We start from the raw sequence: 21190 nt of genomic DNA on the forward strand, positions 1-21190 counted from the left end.
TTGTGAAAGTTGGGAGGGTTCAGAAAAGATTCACAAGGATATTGCCAGGGTTGGAAGTTTTGAGCTATAGGGAGAGGCTGAATAGGCTGGGTCTATTTTCCCTGGAATGTCAGAGGCTGAGAGGTGACCCGATAGAAGTTTGTAAAATCATGAGGGGCATGGATGGCATGAATAGCCAAGGTCTTCTCCAGAGATTAGGGGAGCCTAAAATTAAACAACATAGTTTTATGGTGAGATGGAAAAGTTTTAAAAAGGACCTAAAGGGTGAATTTTTCACACAGAGGTTGGTGTGTGTGTGGGATGAGCTGCCACAGGAAGTGGCGGAGGCTGGCACAATTACAATATTTAAAAGGCATCTGGATGGATACATGAATAGGAAGGATTTAGAGGGATGTGGGCCAAATGCTGATAAATTGGGCTAGATTAATTTAGGATACCTGGTTGGCATGAACGAATTGGACTGAAGGGTCTGTTCCATGCTGCACATCTCTATCACTCTAAGCTGAACATTGTGCAATTACCAGCAAACATCCCTACTTCAGATTTAAGATAACAAAGTGTAGAGCTGGATGAACACAGCAGGCCAAGTAGCATCTGAGGAGCAGCAAAGCTGACATTTCGGGCCTAGACTCCACTAAACCCCACCTCTTCCTCCGTTACATTGATGACTGTATCGGCGCCATCTCGTGCTCCCACGAGGAGCTTGAACAGTTCATCCACTTAACCAACACCTTCCATCCCAACCTCAAGTTCACCTGGACCACCTCTAATCTTAAGGGCGGCACGGTGGCTCAGTGGTTAGCACTGCAGCTTCACAGCGCCAGGGACCCAGGTTCGATTCCAGCCTCGGGTGACGGTGTGGAGTTTGCACATTCTCCCCGTTTCTGCATGGGTTTCCTCTGGGTGCTCCGGTTTCCTCCCTCAGTCCAAAGAAGTGCAGGCTAGGTGGATCGGCCATGCTAAATTGCCCATAGTGTTCAGGGGCGTGTGGGTTATAGGGTGATGGGGATGTGTCTGGGTGGGATGCTTCAAAAAGGGGCGGTGTGGACTTGTTGGGCCAAAGGGCCTGTTTCCACACTGTATGGAATTTAATCTAATCTAATCTAACACCTTCCTCGACTTCTCTGTCTCCATCTCAGGCAACCAATTTGAAACCGATATCCATTTCAAGCCCGCCGACTCCCACAGCTACCTAGAAAACACCTCCTCCGACCCACCTTCCTGCAAAATGCCATCCCCTATTCCCAATTCCTTCACCTCTGCTGCATCTGCTCCCAGGATGAGACATTCCACTCCCGTACATCTCAGATGTTCTCGTTTTTCAAGGACCGCAACTTCCCCGCCCCTCGCCGCAGTGGTCAAGAACGCCCTTGACCGTGTCTCCCACATTTCCTGCAACTCATCCCTCACACCCCGTCCCCACAATAACAATGAAAAGAGAATCCCCCTCGTCCTCACGTACCACCCCACCAACCTCCAGATTCAACGCGTCATCCTCCAACACTTCCGCCATCTGCAATCCAACCCCACCACCAAAGACATTTTTCCATCCCCAGAGATAATGGGAACTGCAGATGCTGGAGAATTCCAAAATAATAAAATGTGAGGCTGGATGAACACAGCAGGCCAAGCAGCATCTCAGGAGCACAAAAGCTGACGTTTCGGGCCTAGACCCTTCATCAGAGACGGGGATGGGGAGAGGGAACTGGAATAAATAGGGAGAGAGGGGGAGGCGGACCGAAGATGGAGAGTAAAGAAGATAGGTGGAGAGAGTATAGGTGGGGAGATAGGGAGGGGATAGGTCAGTCCAGGGAAGACGGACAGGTCAAGGAGGTGGGATGAGGTTAGTAGGTAGATGGGGGTGCGGCTTGGGGTGGGAGGAAGGGATGGGTGAGAGGAAGAACCGGTTAGGGAGGCAGAGACAGGTTGGACTGGTTTTAGAACATAGAACATAGAACAGTACAGCACAGAACAGGCCCTTCAGCCCACAATGTTGTGCCGACATGGGATGCAGTGGGTGGGGGGGAAGAGCTGGGCTGGTTGTGTGGTGCAGTGGGGGGAGGGGACGAACTGGGCTGGTTTAGGGATGCAGTAGGGGAAGGGGAGATTTTGAAACTGGTGAAGTCCACATTGATACCATATGGCTGCAGGGAACCCTTGTCTGCTTTCCGGAGGGACCATGCTCTCCAAGACTCCCTTGACTGCTCCATACTCCCCTCCAATCTCACCACACCCGGCACTTTCCCCTGCAACCGCAAGAAGTGCTACACCTGCCCCTACACCTCCTGCCTCACCCCCATCCCAGGCCCCAAGAAGACATTCCACATTAAGCAGACATTCACCTGCACATCTGCCCATATGGTATACTGCATCCGCTGTACCTGTTGTGGCCTCCTCTACATCGGGAAACCAAGCGGAGGCTTGGAGACCGCTTTGCAGAATGCCGAAGCTCGGTTCGCAATAAACAACTGAACCTCCCAGTTGCGAACCATTTCAACTCCCCCTCCCATTCCGCAGGCGACATGTCCATCCTGGGCCTCCTGCAGTGCCACAACGATGCCACCCGAAGGTTGCAGGAACAGCAACTCATATTCCGCTTGGGATCCCTGCAGCCCAATGGTATCAATGTGGACTTCACAAGCTTCAAAATCTCCCCTTCCCCTACTGTATCCCAAAACCAGCACAGCTCATCCCTGCATCCCTAACCTGTTCTTCCTCTCACCTATCCCCTCCTCTCACCTCAAGCCGCACCACCATTTCTGACCTAATAACCTCATCCCGCTCCCTTAACTTGTCCGTCCTCCCCAGATTGACCCATCTCCTCCCTACCTCCCCACCTACACTCACCTCTACAGGCTCCATCCCTGCCTCTTTAACTTGTCTGTCTCCTCTCTACCTATCTTCTCCTCTATTCATCTTCAATCCGCCTCCCCCTCGCTCCCTATTTATTTCAGCACCCACTCCCCCTCCCCCATTTCTGATGAAGAGTCTAAGCCCAAAACGTCAGCTTTCCTGCTCCTAAGATGCTGCCTGGACTGCTGTGTTCATCCAGCTCCACACTTTGTTATCTCGGATTCTCCAGCATCTGCAGTTCCTTTTATCTCTTTTACCCCTTCTTCAGATTTTTTGGGTGAAGCATCTGAATATGATTGGGCAACTCCAGTGGAGAAATCCTGGAATTGGGATGACTGACCTCCCATAATCTGGATGTAAAGTATGTTTAGATTTCCAGAAGTATTTTATAAGGGTACCATATCAAATGTTATTGTGGCAAATAAAAGCTCATGGTATAAGGGGTAGCATATTGGCATAGAGAGGAAATTGACTGGCTAATAGGGAGCAGACATAGATAGGTCATTTTCAGATTGGAGAGACAAAGAGTGGTGTGCCACAAGAAAGCCAAAGGAAATGATCTATTTGGACTTCCAGATGGCCTTGGACAAGGAGCCTCACAGGAGGCTGCTAAATAAGAAAATAGTGCATGGTGTTTGGGGCAAGGTACTGGAATAGACAGAGGATTGGCTGACTGGCAGAAAAGTGAGAGTGGAGCTAAGGGGTTTTCTTTTTAGGATGGCAGCTGGTGATTAGTGGAGTTCTGCAGGGATTAGTGTTGGGACCACAACTATTCATGTTATACATTAACGATCTGGATGAAGGAACTGAGGGCATTGTTACTAAGTTTGTAGATGACACAAAAGTAGGTGAAGGGACAGGTAGAGTTGAGAAATTGAGGAGGTGGAGAGGCTGCAGAAGACTTGGACAAGCTAGGAGAGTGGACAAAGAAGTGATCGATGGAATATGATGTGGGCAAGTGTGAGGTTATGCACATTGGTAGGAAAAACAGAGGCACAGAGTGTTTTCTGAATAGGGAATGTCTTCGGAAAAGTGAGGCATAAAGGGACTTGGGAGTCCTAATTCAGTTTTCTCTTAAGGTTAATATGCAGGTTCAACTGGCAGTTAGGAAAGCAAATGCAATGTTAGCATTCATTTAAAGAGTGTCAGAATACAAGAGTGGAGATGCACGACTAATGCTGTATAAGGCACCAGTCAGACTGCATTTGGAACATTGTGAGCAGTTTTGGGCCCCCCTATCGAATGAAGGATGTACTTGCATTGAGGTAGGTTTGGTCCAGAGGAGGTTCACTTGAATTAGCCCAGAGAGGAACGGCTTATCAAAGGAAGAGGGGTTAAGGACTTTGGGTTTGCACTCAATAGAGTGCAGAAAGATGAGGGGAGATCTAATTGAAACTTACAAAACATTGATGAAGCTTCCACAGAGTGGACAGAGAAGATGTTTGCACGAGTAGGAGAGACTAGGGCTAAGGGCTCAACGTCAGAGTGAAGGGACAATGTTTTAGAACTGAATTGAGAGGGAATTTCTTCAGCCAGAGGGTGGTGAATCTGTGGAACCAATTGCAACAGAGGGCTGTGGAGGACAATTCATCGAGTGTTTTTAAGACAGAGATAGATAGGCTCTCAATTCTTAAGGGGATCAAGGGTTACAAGGAGAAGACAGGAGAATGGGACTGAGAAACTTATCAGCTATGATTGAATGGCAAAGCAGACTCTGGGCCAAATTGTCTAATTCTGTCTTATATCTTGTGGTCTGGTTGGTGCTAAGACCTCAATTGTTTACAATTGACATAAATTATTTAGATAAAGGGATGGACAGAAGATACAGTTGCCAAATTTGCTGACAATGCAAAGATAGGGAGCAAATTAAATTGTGAGGATGACATAAAGGGGCCACCAAAAAAAAATTAGTAAGGTTAAATCAGTGTTCAAAGATGTAACAAACGGAAGATTATGTAAGAAAATGTCAAAATATCCACTTTGGCAGGAAGAATGAAAAAGAAGCTTAACTAAATGGTGAGAGATTCCTGAGCTCAGAGATACCGAAAGATCCTGATGTCCTTGTGCATAAATCACAAAAGGGTTAGTATGCAGGTACAAGGAATAATTAGGAAAGCCAGAAGGATGTTAGAAAGGTTGTACTTCAGTTAGACAGGGCAACGGTAAGACCACATCGGGACTACACATGTGCAGTATTGATCACCTTATTTATGGAAGAAGAATTGACCTGATTGAAATATATAAAACATAGAAGACTGCAGTGTGGACAGGATATTTCTTTTTATGGGAGGATTTAGAACTAGGAATCACTATTTAGAAATTAGTGTTGTCCATTTAAAATAGAGGTGAGGTGAAACCATTTTTTCCCAAAGGGCTGGAAGCAGGGTCTACATGTATTTGGAAAGGCAAGGGCTGATTAGAGATAGTCAACATGGCTTTATCTTGACAGGTTGGATGAGTGGGCATATCAATGGCAGATGCAAGATAATGAAATGTGAGCCTGGATGAACACAGCAGGCCCAGCAGCATCTCAGGAGCACAAAAACTGACGTTTCGGGCCTAGACCCTGCCATCCTTTCAATGCAGATGCATTAAGATTTGGATAAATGTAAGGTTATTCACTTCAAAAGCAAAAACAAGAAGGCAGATTACTACCTGAATGGCTGTAAATAAAAATCCAAAGAACTGCGGATGCTGTTAGTCAGAAATAAAAGCTCAGCAGGTGTGGCAGCTTCTATGAAGAAAAAAATCAGAGTTAAAGTTTTGGGTCCAGTAAATTGGCTGTAAATTGGGAAAGGGGAGTGGGCAGTGGTATCTGGGCATCATTGTGCGCCAGTCACTGAAGGTAAGCATGCAGATATAGCAGACAGTAAAGAAGGCAAATGGTATGTTGGCCTTCATTGCAAGAGGTTTCAAGTATAGGAGCAGAGATGTGTTGTTGTAGTTGTACAGGGCCTTGGTGAGGCCACACTTGAAATACTGTGTGCAATTTTGGCATCCTTTTCTGAGGAATGATGCTTTTGCTCTTGAGGGAGTGCAGCCAAGGTTCTGGGGCTGGCAGGTCTGACATAAGAGGAGAGATTGACTAGATTGGGATCATTTTTGCTAGCGTTCCAATGAATGAGCAGTGATTTCACAGAGACTTATAAAATTATAACAGTACCAGACATGGTAGATGCAGGGAGGATGTTCCTGATGGTGGGCATGTCCAGAACCAGAGGAATGAGGAATCAGGGTAAATGATTTAGGACGGAGATGAGGAGACATTTCTTCACCTAAAGAGTGGTGAGCCTGTTGAATTCATTACCACAGGAAGTAGTTGACGCCAAAACACTAAATGTATTCAAGATGCGACTAGATATGGCACTTGGGGCAAATGGGATCAGAGGTTATGGGGAGAAAGCAGGATTAGGCTATTACGGTGGACAATTAACCATGATCGTGAAGAGTGGCAGATCAGGCTCGAAGGACCGAATGACCTCCTCATGCTCCTGCCTTCTATTTTTATGCATGGGATATCATGCCACACTAACTTGATTGATGTGGACATGTCGGTGTTGGACTGGGGTGGACCAGGTCAGAAGTCACGTGACACCAGGTTATAGTCCAACAGGCTTATTTGAAATCACAAGTTTTTTGAGCACTGCCCCTTCGTCGGGTGAAGTGAAGAGAAGCATATAGGCAGAGAGATTAATGGGCAGAGAGATCAAAAGATCATACAAATGGTGTGAGGAAGTGACGAACAATAAGTCTTTGCAGGTGGTCAAAAGTGTCAGATGGTGTGAGTAAAGTGTCAACAACTGATGAGTAAGTGAAGGGAATGACCTACATTCCAACTTGAGGCAGAGAGATAATTACAGAAGATAAAAAATAAGGTAGTGCTGGAGATAAACCAAACAGCTGGAATAGCATGATAGGTATAAGAGTCACATGCCGAGGATCTAACCAAAGGAACAAGCAACCCGAAACTGTACAAACTAATTAAGGTAGAGGGATCATATCAAGTTATTGAGGTGATGGTGTTTAAACAGGACAGTAAGGAAGATTTTACAAATACAGCACAGTACAGTGGGGTTTCATTTCGCACAACATGAACCCAAGACCATGGTTGAGGCTATCTTCATGGGTACGGAATTTGGCTATCAGTTTCTGGTCTGTTGTGTATCTCGAAAGCTGCCTTGGAAGATGCTTACTCAAAGATCAGAGGCTGAACGTCCTTGACCACTGAAGTGTTCTCTGACTGGGAGGGAACATTCCTAACTGGCAATTGTCGCACAGTGTTCATTCATTTGCTGCCATAGCATCTGCATGGTCTCGTCAATATACCATGCCTCAGGTCATCCTTGCCTGTACTGTTTTAGGTAGACAACATTGGCTGAGTCACATGAGTATCTGTTGCATATGTGATGGTTAATGTTCCCATGTGTGATGGTAGTATTGATGTGGATTATCTGATGTCTTTCAGAGGTTCCTGTGGCAGGGTTCTGTGGTGTTGTGATTGATATTGTTGTGAAGGTTGGGTAGTTTACTGTGAATTATGGTCTGTTTAAGGTTTGGTGATTGTTCAAAAGCGAGAAATGGGGGCGTAGGGATGACTTTGATGAGATGTTCGTCACCATGGAATGACATGTTGAATGTTCTGAAGAATGGCATTGTTTCTGCGTTCTGAGGAAGTACTAGACATGAAGGGTACTCTTATTAGTCTTATCCTGTGTCTGTCTTCTGAGGTCACTGTGATTTTTTGCTGCAGCACCTTGATAACTTAAAAATCTGTCTATTTCAGCCTTCAATATACTAATGACCTAGCCTCTACAGCCTGCTATGATAACAAATTCCTCAGATTTACAACCCCCTGAGAGAAGTTCCACTTTATCTCAGTCTTAAATGTACAACCCCTTATGCTGAGATTCAGAAACTTGTATGTTTCAATAACGTTGTCTCTCATTCTTCCATGTTCCAAGCCCAATCAACTTGACTTCTCCTCCTAAGACACTCCCTTCATACCTGTTATCAGGCTTGTTATTCTTCTCTGGACTGCTTTCATTGCCAGTATACCTTAACCTCACATTTCCCCACATTATATGCCATCTGCTAAGTTGTTGCCTACTAATTTAACTTGTCTGTATCCCTCAGGTGACTCTTTGCAAAATCCTCACTACTTGTCTTTCACATATTTTTGTGTCATCTCCACAATTGGTGATAGTACAATCACTTTCCTCATCCATGATATTAATATATATTGTAAATATATGTGCCCTCAGCACTAATCCCTTTGGCACACCACTAGCCCCCCTTATTCCAACTTTCTATCTTCAGTTAGCCAGATTTTTGTTAATATTACTGCCCCAACAGCAATAGGCTCTTATGCTAACTTATTAAGTACCTCTTGTATGGTCTAGAATCCAGCAATTTTAAAAAAGATGTCCAAATTGAAAAATAATGTAATGCCTGTTCATCCAGAGTTGCCTGCCTGATCCATGAAATTTTTTAAAAAAAATTCATACTCTGGTGTATTCTTGAAAATTACAACTTGTGATACATCTGAGCTTAAAATTATAAAACGATAGATGCTGCCAGACCTGCTGAGTTTCTCCAGCATCTTTGTCTGTTTTTCAGATTTCCAACATCCACAATATTTTACTTATTTTAACTCTCGATGTTTGAGATATCTATCGAACTGAAATGCTACTTCGTAGGCAGCATGTAATTATTTCACATTAGTGAGACTACTGATGAACTTTGTTACTCGCCAGAAGAACAATGGGGCCCTTAACGGGCTTTGCATATATATTATTCATTTGGAAACATTCGTGACTTATTGGATATTGTTAGTAGAGGGAAAAAAATACCAAGGGTGATTTGGTGATGGGCAAAGCAATATAGTTGAGTGAAAGAGCACTTCTGGAAAAAGTAAAAGAATGTGGGGACTCTACAGTAACAAGAAAAAAAAGTGTTGGGAAACACACAGCTGAAATAGCTCAAATCAGTGAATTGAGGTGGAGACAGTAAGGACTGCAGATACTGGAAGCTGGAGTCAATAAATAGAGAGCTGGAAAAGCATTGCAGGTCAGACAGCATCAAGGAGCAGAGAAGTCAACATTTTGGGCTGAAATCCTCCATCAGGAAGGATCTATGTAACTCCTTAAATTTATTCACTAACACAGCATTCACCACATTTTAGGGTAGCAAATTCTACAGATTGACAACACTTTGGGGGAAATAGTTTCTCCTCAACTCTGTTTTAAATTTTATCCAAAGACTATGACTTCTCATTCTAGAATGCTCCACATGAGGAAGCATCCACTGCATGTCTATTTTATCTGTACTTTTTATCATCTTGAATATCTGAATTTGATCCCAGAAGTAAATAAGGGAAAGGGTTGGGGCTAGGGGTAGGATTGGTGGAATTGAGATAGGTGGATGCAGGTAGAGGATTATTGTGGTTGGTCAGTGGGAAGGGTGAGTGGATATGTCAGTAGGAAGATGGACAGGTTGGGGGTGGAGAGATTTTGAAGCTGGTGAAGTCAATATTCAGGCCGTTGGGCTTTTAGCTCCAAAGGCAAAATATGAGGTGTTGTTCCTCTAGTTTACGTTTGCCCTCACTCTGACAGTGGAAGAGGCTAAGGATGGGAATGTTGCCAGAAGGGGAAGTTAAAGTGGGTGACAACCAGAGGTTGAGTTGATTGGTATGTGCAGGTGCTCCATGAACTGGTCGCCGAGTTTGCATTTGATCTCCCGGATATAAACTTATATGTGGGAGCTTACAGCCCAATGTCCTGAATATTGACTTCACTAGCTTCAAAATTTCTCCACCCCCAACCTGTTCATCTTCCGATTCACCTACCTGCTCCATCGTTCCCACTGACCAACCACACGACACCCGACCTGCATCACCAGCTTCAAAATTTCTCCACCCACAATCTGTATCAACTTGTCTCTATCCCACTTACCCTGCCCTAGTCCCACCCCCTCCCTTCCCTCTCCCCAGTCCCGATGATGGGAATTGGCCTGAAACACTGACTTCCCTGATCCTCAGATGCTGTCTGACCGCCTGTACTTTCCCATCTCCGCATTTATGGACTCTGGGTGAATTGAGGTTCCTGGTTCTATTTCATAAGTTCATAAGATAAAGGGGCCAAATTAGGCCATTCAGTCCATCAAAGTCTGGATGGCAATTCAATCATAGCTGACTGCTCCTCGCCCCTATTTTCCTGCCTTCTCCCCATAACCCTTCAAGCCATTACCAATTAAAAACCTAACTCCTTCTTAAATTTACTCACTGACCCAGCATTCGTCACATTATACATAGCAAATTCTACAGATTGACAACTCTTTGGGGAAAGTAGTTTCTCCTCAACTGTTTTAAATTTTATCCTAATTCTTGTCTTAGAATGCTCCACAAGAGGGAGCATCCACTGCATGTCTACTTTACCTGTACTTTTTAATCATCTTGAATATCTGAATTTGATCTCCCCTTAATATTATAAAGGCCTAAACTGATCAATCACTCTTCATATGACAAACCTCTCATCTCTGGGATCAATCTAGTGAACGTATTCCAATTTCGGAGTCTTGTGGTACCTTGGTTAGCATCTCTACCGCTTGGTTAGAAGACTTGCGTTCAAGTACCACCCACTCGAGGTGTGTCACAAACTGCCTGAACAGATTGATTAAGAATATTCATTAAAGTAAGTGAGAGATAGTAGGAACTGCAGATGCTGGAGAATCCGAGATAACAAGGTGTCGAGCTGTATGAACACAGCAGGCCAACCTTTCTGGGTCCAGACCCTTCCCGTCAGCCTTCCTGCTCCTATGATGCTGCTTGGGCTGTTTTGTTCATCCAGCTCTACACCTCGTTATCTCTTCGTTAATGCAAGTGCCTCTTTGAATGTTCAGAGACTCTTGTGACGCAGTGATAGCGTCCCTGCTTCTGAGCCGGAAGACCTAAGTTCAGGTCCCACTTGCTCCGGAGTATAATCATAATAACACGTCTGAATGGGTTGGTTAAAATACATGTAAAATTTTTCAAATATTTGAGGGTTTGAAAATTCTCAATGCCGAAGATCTTTGAAACCAGTGATCCAAAATTTTTAAAAATTCGGAAATTTAAGAAAATTCTTCCGTGTCAATCTTCGTAACGGGAATGGCAGCCATATTGCTACGGTACCGCAGTGCAGGTAATCGGCCATCTTGTTAAAGGGATCAGCTCCCGGAATACGTGTTAGGGAAGCAGAATTGATGACCATCTTTGTAAAGGAGTGGGTCAGCCATATTAGGTGCGCGTCGTTTTTTGTGTGTTGTGTTGTTTCTGATCCTCCGGTTGCCTTCTGCCTCGAAGCCCAAGTGGCACGTGGAGAAGCACGATTTCAGGAACTGTTTTTCAGCCTGAACATGGAGATGGAGAGGTTGAGGAACGAAATGTTCAAAAAGGAGCAGGAGGTGGAGAGGCTGAGAGATGAATTAATTAAGAAGGAACAGGAGCTGGCGAGGTTAAAAGCAGTGGTTGCTCACGTACAACAGGTACGTGAAGATTTCTCTCCCTCAGACCAACTGTCTTTCTGTCAGTTTAACCGTCAATGCCCCTACTCGTCGAAAAGAGTAACGCAGTTTAACAGTTCTAATAAAGACTGGTAAAGTTTGCATCGCTACTCCTTCGCTGTCCTCCCCGCCCCAGAGTTTGGCGAATTGTGGTTGAGAATTTGAGAAGTTAAATTGAATCATTTCTGTAGGCAAAGCTACTTAATAAGGGTTACATACTAAAAGTAAGATGGAGTTGAGGTGCAGATCAGTTATAATCTCCCTTCATTGTCGTATACAAAACTGTTTTGCAGTTCTCCTACAAAAAGGAAAGTGCAAGTACTTTACGTTTTCTAACCTCGAGCATTTGCCCGCTATGAAGGTTTATGGAGTATCCAGGTCGACCAGTGGTAATCCCCAAGCTTGGGAGACCTCAAAACATTGGACCTTTTCAATCAACTGTGCCTTTGCAAGATTTCTCCAAACCTCGTGGTCCAACAGTATTGCCCTCTCCCAAAGTAACTTGAGGCAGTAGTCATTAAGAGCGAGCTCTGTTTGTTGGGCTACGTCCTTCATTTACTTGATGCCAGAGGTGATATATTGAACCACTGCAGTAGATTTGTACAAGTACACCTACAGTGCTGTTAAGGAGGGAGCTCTAAGATTTTGACTTACCAGCAGTGAAATAAAAATTATAAAAGTCCAAGAGATAGTAGTAACTGCTGATGCTGGAGAATCTGAGATAGCAAGGTGTGGAGCTGGACGAACACAACAGGCTAGGCAGCATCAGAGGAGCAGGAAAGCTGACGTTTCGGGTCTGGATCTTTCTTCAGAAAAACCAGTGGTCCAGATCTGAACCGTTAGCTTTCCTGCTCCTCTGGTGCTGCCTGGCTTGCTGTATTTTTCCAGCTCCACAACTTGTTATCTCTGAGAAAAATCCAAGTCAGAATTGGGAATAACTTGGAGGTTGTGGTGTTTCCAAGAATCTGCTGCCCTTCTCTGTCTGGATGACAATGGCCATGATTAAAAAGGTGCCATCTAAGGAGCTTTAGTGATTTTCTGCAGTGCACCTTATATATGGTACACACTATTGTGATAATGTCAGCAATGGTGAAATGTTTGATCTTGTGGTGCCTGTGTGTTGCTATGTTCTGGATGGTGTCAAGCTTCTTGACTGGTGTTGAAGTTCATCCAGGCAAGTGGAGAGTATCATATTCCTGACTTGTATCTTGTAGGAGGAAGGCAGTGACGAAAGTTATTTGGAAATGCAACAAGGTCTTGATTAACTGAGTCTGTGGGCTGCTGGAGGTAGTAGTGGAAGCGAGTACAATTTTGTCATCTAAGAATCATTTAAATAGGTATGTGAATGGGATAGGAATGGAGGGATATGGACCAATTGCAGGCAAATGGGGTTAGTTTAAACTGAGAAATGGGTGGCATGGGCAAGTTGGGCTGAAGGGCCTGTTTTTATGCTGTAGACCTCTATGACTATGACAGGTTTTGTGAAGTCAGGAGATGAGTTATTTGTTACAGGAGTCCTAGCCTCTAACTTCCTCTTGTTGCCATAGTATTAGTAGGGTGAGTCAGGTTCTGTTTCTGGCTAATGTTGACTGATATTACCAGGTAGGAGGTTGTTGACATGCTTGCTGAGCCAGTGGGTTTGGTTGCAAACGTTTCGTCATCTTGCTAGGTAACAGTCATCAGTGTGCCTCCGGTGATGCATCGGTGTTCTGTCCTGCTTGTTATTTATATTCCTCAGTTTGTTGGAGTATTTGGTACCACTTCTGGTTGTATCTCTTCGTGGTTTGTACACAGGGTCTAATTCAACATGTTTGTTGATGGAATTCTGGTTAGAATACCAGGCCTTCAGGAATTCCCTGGCATGTCTCTGTTTGGCTTGCGTGACTGTGGATGTGTTGTCCCAGTCGAATTAGTGTCCCTTGTTGTCTGTCTGTGTATAGTGAGACGAGTGAGAATTGGTTGTCTCTCTTGGTGGCTAGTTGGTATTCATTTATTTGTATTGTCAGTTTTGTTTTCTGGTTTAGCCTATGCAGCGTTTCTTTTTTATATTATAATATTATTATACCAGTTTTGCTGGTTTTGGTTATGGAATTCTTTACTTTTATCAGTAGCTGTCATATGGTGGTGGTTGGTTTGTGGGCTTGTCTGATACACAAGGGTGTGATTAGGCTTTTAGTCATCTGTTAAATGCCCTTGATGTATGTTAGGGTGATTAGTGAGTCTGTTCGTGTTGTCTTCCTGTTTGTGGTCTGTCTCGGAGGTAACGGCGGATTGTGCTTTTTGGGTATCCATTCCTTTTGGAGACTCCAAATAGGTCCTCCTGTTCTGCTTTGTGTAGTTCTGGGTTGCTGCAGTGCCTTGTTTAGATAGTGTTCTGTTGCAGCTCTGTTCTGTTATATCCAGGAAGGGTAGTCAGTTGTTGTTGTTCTCCTCTTCTGTGAATTTAATCCTGGTAAGAATGTTGTTTGTGTTGGTGGGTTTTTTCTAGTCTTGTGCGTTTAATAATCACGAATATGTCATCTACATATCAGACCCAAAGTTTAAGTTGTCTCATGAGGAGCGCTGTCCATTCTAACCTTTTACATTACTGTTTCTGCAATCAGCCCTTATATTGGGGATCCCTTTGGTGTTCCCGTTGATTTGTTTGTAAATGCTGTCGTTGAAGGTCTTCTCAAACTTTATTGCCAGTGGGGTTTCAGCAATGTAATATTGATGAATATCAAGGGGAAATGGTTTGATTCTGTTTTGGAAGAGTTGGTCATTGCTTGGCAACCGGCTGGTGTGAAAGTTACTTGCAACTTTTTTGCTTAAACCTGAAATTTCTAAGCCTTGCTACGTTTAGAGACATGCACTGCTTCAGTATCTCAGGAGTTACAAATGGGTGTGGACATTCTGTAGTAATTTGTGAACATCCCACTTCTGATCTTTTAAGATGAAAGGAAGGGAATTGATGAAATGGCACCATCCGATACAAAGCAGCTCACTCAACTGCGTCCAACCACCACTTTGAACATCTACTCTCTTCACTACAAACACATTGTGGCAGCATTGTGTGTTTACAATATGTATCACAGCAACTTGGCAAGTCTCCTATGATGACAACTTTTGAAACCCTCAATCTCTACTACTTAGAATGACAAGCCAGAAGATAATTGACAACACAACAACCTGCAAGTTCAGTTTGCAGGTGATAAATCATCCTGACTTGGTATAGTTCTTCAATGTTGCTGGGTCAAAATCATTGAGCTCCCTTCTGGACAGCACTGGGCGTTCCTTTTCCTACAAAATTGGCATCAGTTAAGGAAGGCAACTTAGCACCACCTTTTCCAAGGCTCTTTAAAGTGGCAATACGTACTGGTCCAGTCAGTGATATATACATTCGCTTGAATGAACATTTAAAAGCGATATATTGTATGTGGACTTGCAAAAGGCAGTTGATTCGGTGCCGCTGAACAGGAACTGAGAGAATATCCAGAGTTTTAGTGAATGAAATCGACTGTAGTAATACAGTTAACTTAAAGTAGTGGATAACGAACCTTTTTCTAGACTGCAGAGATTGTAGTGAAACTCCCCATAGATTTTGGTCACTGTGCACAATGTGTGGATTATACCAGTCTTGAAAGTATTGTGAACCATGTGGAGGATAATGTGGAGCTTCATTAGGTCAAGGTCAGATGGGTGGAATGGAAGTTAAGTAACAAATGAAATTTAATACAAAAGTGATCAAAGGTCTTGGAAACCAAGAATTGCATTTCTAAAGTGGGTGTATATGTTCATAACTGATTGGAGTTAGAGCAGCATAAGCGTGCAGTGAATAAATTGTACAGCATCCAGGACTGTCTTTAATAAGGGCGTAGAGAATGAAAGGACATACTGGCCCTGGAGCATGTCCAGCGGAGATTCACACGGATGATTCCTGGAATGGTAGGTTTAATGTATGATGAATGGCTAAGGATCCTGGAATTGTACTCATTAGAGTTTAGAAGATTTGAGGGGAGATCTAATAGAAATTTACAAGATAATGTATGGTTTAGAAGGGATGGACGCTAGGAAGTTGTTTCCGTTAGGCAGGGAGACTAGGACTCGTGGGCACAGCCTTAAAATTAGAGGCGGTAAGTTTTTAAAACTGAAATGAGAGGACATTTCTTCAGCCAAAGAGTGGTGGGCTTGTGGACTTCACTGCACGCTGTGGCAGTGGAGGCCGGGACGTTGGATGCCTTCAAGGCAGAGATCGACAAATTCTTGATCTCAAAAGAAATCAAGTGCTGCGGGGAGAGTGCAGGAAAGTGGTGTTGAAATGCCCATCAGCCATGATTTAAATGGCGGAGTGGACTTGATGGGCCGAATGGCCTTACTTCCACTCCTATGTCTTATGGTCTAATGGAAAGTAAGGATGGTTATGTTAAACTTAAATAGAATGTTAGTTTGACCTCGCTTTGAATTTTTTGTCCCTTTCTGTTTGCCACCCTTCAGGAAGGATGTGAAGACGTTAGAGAGAGTGCAACATCAGTTCATAAGAGTGGTATCAGGAATGAAGAACTTGCATTGGGTGAATGATTAAAGATGTTGGGTTGGTTTTTCTTGGAGAAGTTTGAGAGGAGCTTTAATGGATGTGTTCAAAATCCAGAGGGGTCTGGACAGGCTAGATAGGGGAAAACTGTTCCTGTTAGTGTTATTCCAAAATAAGAGGGCATAGATTTAAGGTAATTGTCAAGAGAAGCAGTGATGAAATGACAAAAAAGCTCCCATGTTGCATATAGTTAAGATCATGAATGCACAGCCTATAGGTATGGTGGAGGCAAGTTGAAACGGGGCATTTAAGAGAGAATTGAACTACTTCCTGTAGTCCTGCACATTCTTTTTAAGTTACAAGTGTGGGAAGTGGTATTAGTTGCATTACATTTTTGGTGGGACAGCATTGGCCATAGGTTGCCCCACTGTGCTATATGTATTCTGTGATTCTATGACATCTTTTTAAATAAAAATGCTTGCAGTACACGGCAGTCCAAGCATCTTTAGCAGAGCAAGGAACAGAGTCAACATTTTAGATCTGTGCTTTTTCATCAGAACATATCTATCTTATTCTCCCACTTAGGTAAATGTCTTTTTTTTCAGAACTTTCATTCTGGAAATACGTATTCATTAGTTAAACAAGTAACAGAAATTCCTCCATTGGAAGAAAAAATTCTCTCTAAAGAAGAGATCATGAGATACAGCAGACAGCTCATCATCCCAGAGTTTGGAGTCAAAGGTAATATTAGAAATATTTAGAATGAATGTAAATTATCTAAGTTCATAATATATCAAAGTTATGAAACTTAACAATTCTAGTGCTGGACAAGTAATGTCAGCAGTGGAGTTAAAATTTCAGTTTGGAAAGTTGTGAATTCAATAAATCGAGTATTTTGTGAGCTATCAAGTAAATTTGAATTCTCTTTGGGTTTTGTAGGTTCAGAGTTGCCTAAACAACTGATGAGACACCTGGGTAATTCTCTTCACTACATTATCAAATTATATGGTGGTGACACCTTCCAGAGACCATATTTATCTGATGTTCTTGCTATTAAAAGCAAATTTATTTTTTTGGTTGACAGTTATGTTTTCACAAGAAAATAGTGCTTCACTGAAAAGCAGGTTTTTTAAACTTAACTTTTTAATACTGGGTGGGTGGGGGGGTTGCAGGGGTAGGATAAGGTCGGGGGCAAGTCTGGGTGGATGCTCTTCAAAGAGTTGGTGTGGACTTGTTGGGCTGAATAGCATGTTTTCACACTGTAGGGATTCTCTGAACTTCTTTGAAAACAGAATTGTGAGGTGCAGTTGCAGAAACATTTCTGAGGATAACAGATCTAGTGATTTTTGATTAAGCAATATCTATTATACTTATAGCCTTACTGTCATGTTGCTGATGTGAGAGAAGTTGGACGAAGCCAGTTCTAAATTATTCCATTAATAACTTAATTTTTTTCAACCTTTTTGTAATTTGGTGATTTTGAATGTCACAGGTTGTAATGACTAATTTATTTCCACATATGGAATTCTGAACACAACATATAATCCCAATTGACTAAAGTAATGATTGTCCCATTGCTTTGATAGGTGAGTGTTCAGCAAAAAAGCAAATAACGATCAGTTTGCAGTCTAGGTAGATATATGTACTGTGTTGTACTGTTCTATGTAATCTCCTATTGCAAATACTACACATGAAGTGCTTGTCCTAAAGTCACCTGACTCTTCTCTTAAATGTTGAAACAGCTCAAGAACAGAGACTTTTCCCATTTGTGTGTCCAGGGTTAGGTTCCCCCATTGTTCAGCTTGAAAGCTGTATGAAACTGAAGTTGTATCTAATTTTGAAATGCCCAGTGGCCTGGGTTCCCTCAAATACCTGATTGTAAAATACTACCCTTTTTGTTATGTGAAAATTCTTCATGTAAACCAAGACCTCATGACTGATTCAACAAGGTTGAACTCTGACAAATGTTGATGCCAGGTATGCAGCGTTTTGCAAAAATCTCAGAGCTGGACGTTTTGGTCATTCTACCCTGATGTTATAAATAGATCTGGGACAGTGAGGGTGGAATGCTTCTAAGTCTTTTATGTGATACTGTGAAGTAAATCATTAGTGCACTTTTGTAATAATTATACATTTGAATTGTATTCTAATTTAAAATCTCCATTTTTACTCTTAGCCAGTCACATATAAGTGTTTAGAATAGATTGGGAATCACTATTGCACACTGTGGTGGAAGTGCCTAGTTTTTAATGAATTCACTGCCATATTAGAAACTGAGAAAACATATTTTGATGTGCTACATGGTACCAAAAGAAAATTTGGAAATGATTTACATGCTAGCAAAATGTTAACCTGACACACAAACAAAATGAGATTTTCTCTTATTCCTTCCAGTGACCTGTAAGCATTTCAAAATAAGCGGTTTTTAAAAAGAAAATCGTATACCTATATCTTTATTGTAAAATGGTGAGACTTTCAGTCTTGAGACAGGGAAGGCATGAACCCATCAAAATTGAAAATGCCAAGCAAAGTACCATTTACTCTTGTAACAAGTATTTTGAGTAAAAGTGTCGACCTTTTTATATTTGAATTTCCTGTTAGCAAAATTGTGCAGAATTGCCTTGGAATTATAGAAACAGGCTGTTTGTTCCAGCTAGTCCATGTTGTGTTTTATTTCATTTTCTTTTTCTATCACGTGCATATTCCTAGATCTTTACATGGTCTTGTTTCAGTCACCAATAACCAAAGGTGTTCCCCATATCTTCTGGATCTTTTGTGTTTAAAATATAAATATAACCAAGTTAAATGTCAGACGTGTCCCAATACTGGATTAAACAAATAAATCTATTGGCTTCATAGTACCTAGAGTGTAGTTCAGTGCTTAAGATGTTTCTAACTTTAAATTAAAATGTTTTAATGCTTTTAGGCCAGCTGAATCTGTCCAAGACGGCTGTTCTGATTGTTGGATGTGGAGGGCTTGGCTGCCCTGCAGCTCAATACTTGGCTGCTGCAGGCATTGGTAAGTTCAAACTAGGTCTTGAATTTTTACTTTATTTTTCTTGAAAAAACTTTGCACAAGCAGCTTGGGAGGGACTTTATGATGGTTATTATAGGTCAACAAAACTATAACACTTTGGTCATTTATGAACAACTATTGCTTGTGTGAGATGTACTAATTTTCAGAGGGATAAATGACTTTCTATATGGGATATGACACACAATTTATCCCATGGGCCTATCGTTTATTTGCAATTCTTCACCTCATACATTAATGACATGTTTAAAGAAACAGTGTTGTGCATCCAAAATGGAAGATAATACTGATTTGGAAGCCAAAGTGAGTTGTGTGGATTGGAAGAGCAATATACATTGGAACATAAATGAGTAAATCGATATCAGATGGAGTTCGTTCAAGTAAAAAATGAGGTTATCTGAAATGACAAAAGAGAATATTTTGCGGTGAAGAGCTGGGAGGTATGGTGGACCAAAGGGATTTAGGCTTCTTTGGATACAAAGACTGAAGACTGGTGCACAAGGATAAAATGTAATCATAAATGGTGTTCAAATATTGTCCTTTATTGTCAAGAGACCTGGAACTAAAAACTAAGGAAATTATGTTTCAGTTACACATATTCTTAGCTGGAGCCTGTCTGCAGCAGTGCTTCACTTTTGATGACTCAATTTCAGAAAAGATTTGTTGGTGTTGGAACGGATACAGCCCTGGTGCACATGAATGTTATTGTGGCTTAAAATGGGAAATTATGAATTTGGAGAAACAAGTCTTGACTTTGTTTGAGTTTAAACAATTGAGAGGTCATCTCATTGAGTCAGTAAAATGATTAACATATTCATTATGGTAGATGCAGGAGAGGTGGGAAATTCAGGAATTTAAATCTAGATGCAGTTTTCACACAATAGGTGGTGGGAACCTGGCAGCCAGCCTTTTCTGAATAGATTGTAGGCTTTAGAATTATTGACATTTTCAAGTGTGAAGGATTTTTTGTTAGGCATTTGTAACTGATGTGGATGCATGGATGTGGAGATGTTGTACAGATAAGCCATGATTAGATTGAAAAGTGGAACAAGTTTAAGGGGCTGAGTTGTCTACTCCTATTCCTATCTTCCATCCCTAGATTTATAATTTGAAAACAATATCAACACGTCCATTTCTGATGAGCCCTTGCTTATCCATGGACAGGTATTTTGATCATTAATAATCATTTTATACCCCATTTACTTTCCAGAGTTGCTTCAAAGAGAAGCGGAGATAGCAGGAACTGCAGATTCTGGAGTCAGAGATAACTCAGTATGGAGCTGGAGGAATAAAGCAGGTCAAGTAACATCGGAGGCGTGGGAAAGTTGACGTTTCGAGTTGGGATTCTTCTTCAGAAATTTCTGAAGAAGGGTCCCAACCCAAAACGTCAACTTTCCTGCTTCTCTGATTTTGCCTGGCCTGCTGTGTTCCTCCAGTTTCATACTGTGTTGGCAAAGAGAAGCAGTTCCTTAGTAGTTTGGATCTCCTCTTCTTACGGAATAAAACCTATTTATATTGCAGAACAGATTTTGTGATATCTGTAGCAATAGAGAAACATCTAGATTCATTAACTAATTCAAGTACTGTCAGTTAATTGGGGCTGTTAACAATTGCAGTGCCCTCATTAAATCCTGAAATATTGTGTAGGCACCAGCGGTATGAAAACAACTTCACTTGCTCTGGGGCAAGATGACTTTTTTTGAGTATCTTTTGGACGTTGGATCCACTGTAAGTAAAATCTGTTCAGCAATGTATTTAAATAGAACTGAGGGATTAGGGAGCGGGGAGAAGGAGACAACTTTTGTGGAGGTATTATCATATGCAAATGTCAATTTAGGTCGATTAGGACTCCTTGATTATGATGACGTGGAACTTACTAACCTACAAAGACAGATTCTCCATGCAGAAGATAAATTAGGCATACCAAAAGCATTGTCTGCAGCAGTGACAGTAAGTCAGTAAGTATATTTGTTTATGTCTCTTACCTTTGATCACTCTCTAAATTAAAAAAAATGTTTTCTTCTTGGGTACAGCATTAAGCGAGCATCTTCCATGGTTGACAGATTTCAACAGAATTCCTGTAAAATTTGTTACTCATTAACTTTCTCCCTTTACTAAACCATTTTAAGGTATTGTCTCCTTGATGCTATATAGGTTTCATGGTTGTAGGTCACTTCCTGGAAGTACACCAAATTACCGATTGTTCATGTAAGTTGTGCTGTGCCTTGTACATGTTAAAGATTTTGTCTTGTTCC

At 42.1% G+C, this 21190-nt stretch overlaps 1 protein-coding gene across 3 annotated transcripts in view; it reads left to right on the plus strand.

Moving 5' to 3' along the window:
* Positions 1-21190, plus strand: part of mocs3 (molybdenum cofactor synthesis 3) — a 208199-nt gene that overhangs the window by 147679 nt on the left and 39330 nt on the right. Inside the window, exons 1-4 of one of the 3 annotated variants that reach the window (XM_059648662.1) lie at positions 10745-11030; positions 16507-16642; positions 18828-18920; positions 20773-20893. In XM_059648662.1, coding sequence (XP_059504645.1) covers positions 16597-16642; positions 18828-18920; positions 20773-20893 — 260 coding nt within the window. In that variant the 5' untranslated portion in view covers positions 10745-11030; positions 16507-16596. Of the gene's footprint in view, positions 1-10744; positions 11031-11119; positions 11374-16506; positions 16643-18827; positions 18921-20772; positions 20894-21190 lie in introns of those variants that run through there. The other 2 variants (XM_059648659.1, XM_059648660.1) reach the window with 2 other exon arrangements.

The sequence above is a fragment of the Stegostoma tigrinum genome, chromosome 9 (assembly GCF_030684315.1).
Source record: "Stegostoma tigrinum isolate sSteTig4 chromosome 9, sSteTig4.hap1, whole genome shotgun sequence".
NCBI lineage: Eukaryota > Metazoa > Chordata > Chondrichthyes > Orectolobiformes > Stegostomatidae > Stegostoma > Stegostoma tigrinum.